Source organism: Juglans regia, chromosome 15, assembly GCF_001411555.2.
Source record: "Juglans regia cultivar Chandler chromosome 15, Walnut 2.0, whole genome shotgun sequence".
Taxonomy (NCBI): Eukaryota; Viridiplantae; Streptophyta; class Magnoliopsida; order Fagales; family Juglandaceae; genus Juglans; species Juglans regia.
Genome location: NC_049915.1, coordinates 4,362,564 through 4,365,476, shown reverse-complemented (window position 1 = coordinate 4,365,476; position 2,913 = coordinate 4,362,564). Strand labels below are relative to the sequence as shown.

The 2,913-nt window shown below is 38.4% G+C and overlaps 1 protein-coding gene across 1 annotated transcript; it reads left to right on the top strand.

Annotated features, from left to right (window-relative positions):
* Window positions 1-432: 432 nt before the first annotated feature.
* On the top strand, window positions 433-2,386 carry LOC108990418 (cyclin-D3-1-like). Its single transcript, XM_018964385.2, has 4 exons — window positions 433-1,115; window positions 1,230-1,431; window positions 1,573-1,703; window positions 1,805-2,386. Exons 1-4 carry the CDS (start codon window positions 585-587, stop codon window positions 2,087-2,089), a joined length of 1,149 nt encoding a protein of 382 aa, XP_018819930.1. The 5' UTR covers window positions 433-584; the 3' UTR covers window positions 2,090-2,386.
* The last annotated feature ends 527 nt before the right edge of the window (window positions 2,387-2,913 follow it).

Below are 2,913 nucleotides of genomic sequence, written 5' to 3'. Positions count from 1 at the left end.
TAAAATATAAATATTGCAAGATTGCAAATAATATTTGAGTTATGTTATATATAGTTATTTTTACGTATTTTTTATACACTTTACATATATGATTGATAAAATAAATTATTTTTTATTAAAAAATACAATTATTCATATTAATAAAATATACAAATAATACGTAAATCCACATAAACTTTTTGGACAACATTTATCACATCTCTTATACTTGTAGACGTTATGATACGTAACATAATGCAAAAGTATTTAGCGGGGTCCACTAATGGGGTGGGACCAGCAGGTACAAAGGTACAAGTGTCACGTGTCCAGTTATTGCGTTGCACGGCCGATGATTAAGCTCCGGTCCGGTGCTCTCTAACTGCACGTTTAGTTTTTTCTTTCTTTTTTTATTTTTTTAAAAAAAGGGAAAAAACCCACAAATAAATTTACAATCCTAGACCTCTGCTCGCTCTCCCCACACTCCTCTTTCTTCCAGGGAGAAGGAGAGAGAGATGAGTCCTCATGGGTCTCTAGGCTGCTCTCTGTCCTTCATTTTCTCTGGCATATAATGAACTCAGACCCTAACCTCTTCTTCTCAGAAGAAGATGGCTCAGAATCATGAAGATCAATCCATTGCACACCAACATTCACGACAAAACCAAGTTCTGGACGCTCTTTACTGCTCCGAAGAGCACTGGGAGGAAGAAGTTGGGGAGGTCTGTTTCCATGGAGGAGATGAAGTGGAAGATAACTTTTATGGAATTAGTACTGATATTGAACCAAACCCTTTACCATTAATCTTGCTAGATCAACAAGAAACATTCAGGGATGATGGGGAGCTTATCTGCCTGCTCTCTAAAGAACTGCAAAATGATCAACTCTTTGAGAATCTAAAGAACGACCCATGTCTTGCTGGGTCTCGTAAAGACGCTGTGGAGTGGATGCTGAAGGTCAATGCTCATTACTCTTTCTCTGTTCTCACTGCGATTCTAGCTGTCAACTACCTTGATAGGTTCCTCTCAAGCTTCCAATGTCAGGCTGGGAAGCCATGGATGATCCAACTTGCTGCTGTAGCTTGTCTTTCTCTCGCCGCCAAGGTCGAGGAGACTCAAGTGCTCCTTTTGATAGACCTGCAGGTACTTTACTTTTGAATAAATTAATCAGCTTGTTGGCTGTTTGCGAAGTGTGAAACGCTTGTGTTTGGTTTTCTCCGATTCATTCATCTTCATGGGCGTCTTTATTTTGATCAGGTGGAGGACAGCAGGTACGTATTTGAGGCCAAAACCATTAAGAGAATGGAGATTCTGGTGCTCTCCACACTTCAGTGGAAGATGCATCCTGTAACTCCACTTTCATTTCTTGATTATTTCATAAGGAGGCTTGGGTTAAAGGGTCATCTCTGTTGGGAATTTCTATGGAGGTGTGAGCGCATCCTTCTCTCTGTCCTCACGGGTAAACTATCCAAAAGCTACCCCCTTGTTGATTATTTAGATTCTTGGTCGATAACAATCGGAAGAACTAAGAAGATCGACCTCAAATTCTTCACCTTTTTTTGTTTCTCATTAATCTTTCCCTTTGAATCCATAATTGCAGATTCTAGGTTCATGTCTTATCTGCCTTCTGTTGTGGCTACTGCTACAATGCTGCACGTTGTTCGCAGTGTAGAACCCTGTCTTCTTGTCGAATACCAAAACCAGCTATTGGGTATTCTCGGAATCGACAAGGTACCCATAGTTTTCCCTCGAAACGATTAACCTCAAAAAATCAAACATTCCAACTATTAAACATGAAAATCTAATCACATCCCTAATATTATCTTATGCAGGAAAAGATCGATAACTGCTCCGAGCTCATCTCGGAATTGGCATCAGGAGGCTACTGCAATCAATCCAACAAGCGCAAGTTCGGCTCCATTCCCGGTAGCCCAAAGGGCGTAATGGACGTGTCATTCAGCTCAGACAGCTCAAACGATTCGTGGGCCGTGGCGGCGCCATCGGTCGTTTCTTCACCCGAGCCACTGTCAAAGAAGAGCAGGGCTGATCCGGACCAGCTTCTGCGCTCGCTGAACCATCAAAGTGCAGATTTTTTCAGCATTCCTCACTCAAGCTAGTTCCCTAAAATTCCAATCTTTTTGCTTTTTGGTTTTCCTTTCTTATGGGATTATATAGTCCTGTATGTTTAATAATTATATATGTTCTTTTTCTATGTTAAATTGCCTACCATCTCTGCAATATTTCTAGCCAACCCCAATTTCGCAGGCCATTAAACATGGCTTCATCACGACCTCTTTAGAGAATTGGTTGTGGGAGGTCTGGGAGCAGAGATGGTTGGCATTTTATCCCGAGGAAGGTGGTAAAAAGGACATGAACATACTAATTAATGAACGGCTCTGGTGATCGCAGTAATATATTCTCTTGCCTCCTCTCCTCTTTATGGCTCATAATTTTCATAAAAACTATGTTTTGGTAAAAACCTACTTGAATCATTAGATAAAACCAGGTGCAGAAAACATTATCTGCTATTAAAACAATTCCACGTTTTAATGGGACATAATTATGAGTAATTATTCACTGTTTGAACAAAGATGAGTTGATCAAGATGAGGAATGATACACATGCATGCATGCCATTCTTTTTACCATCTTTTATATGATTCTTTTGAAATGATAGTTATTTTTATAAAAAATAATTTCTCATCAGTTACTATTTACTATTTTATACTTTACACTCTTTGAAAAACATTTTTACACATACTCTATAAAAAATATCTCGCACTTTATGAAAAATTATAAGTATGTAGTGTATGATGTGAACAGTTGTTGACATGTAGCAAAACTTTTTTTATAAAATAACTCAATAAAATTAACGTCCTATCGTTATTTTGATAGAAAAAGACAGTAAAGAAGAGGATTTAGAAGCATGTATGTATATATTA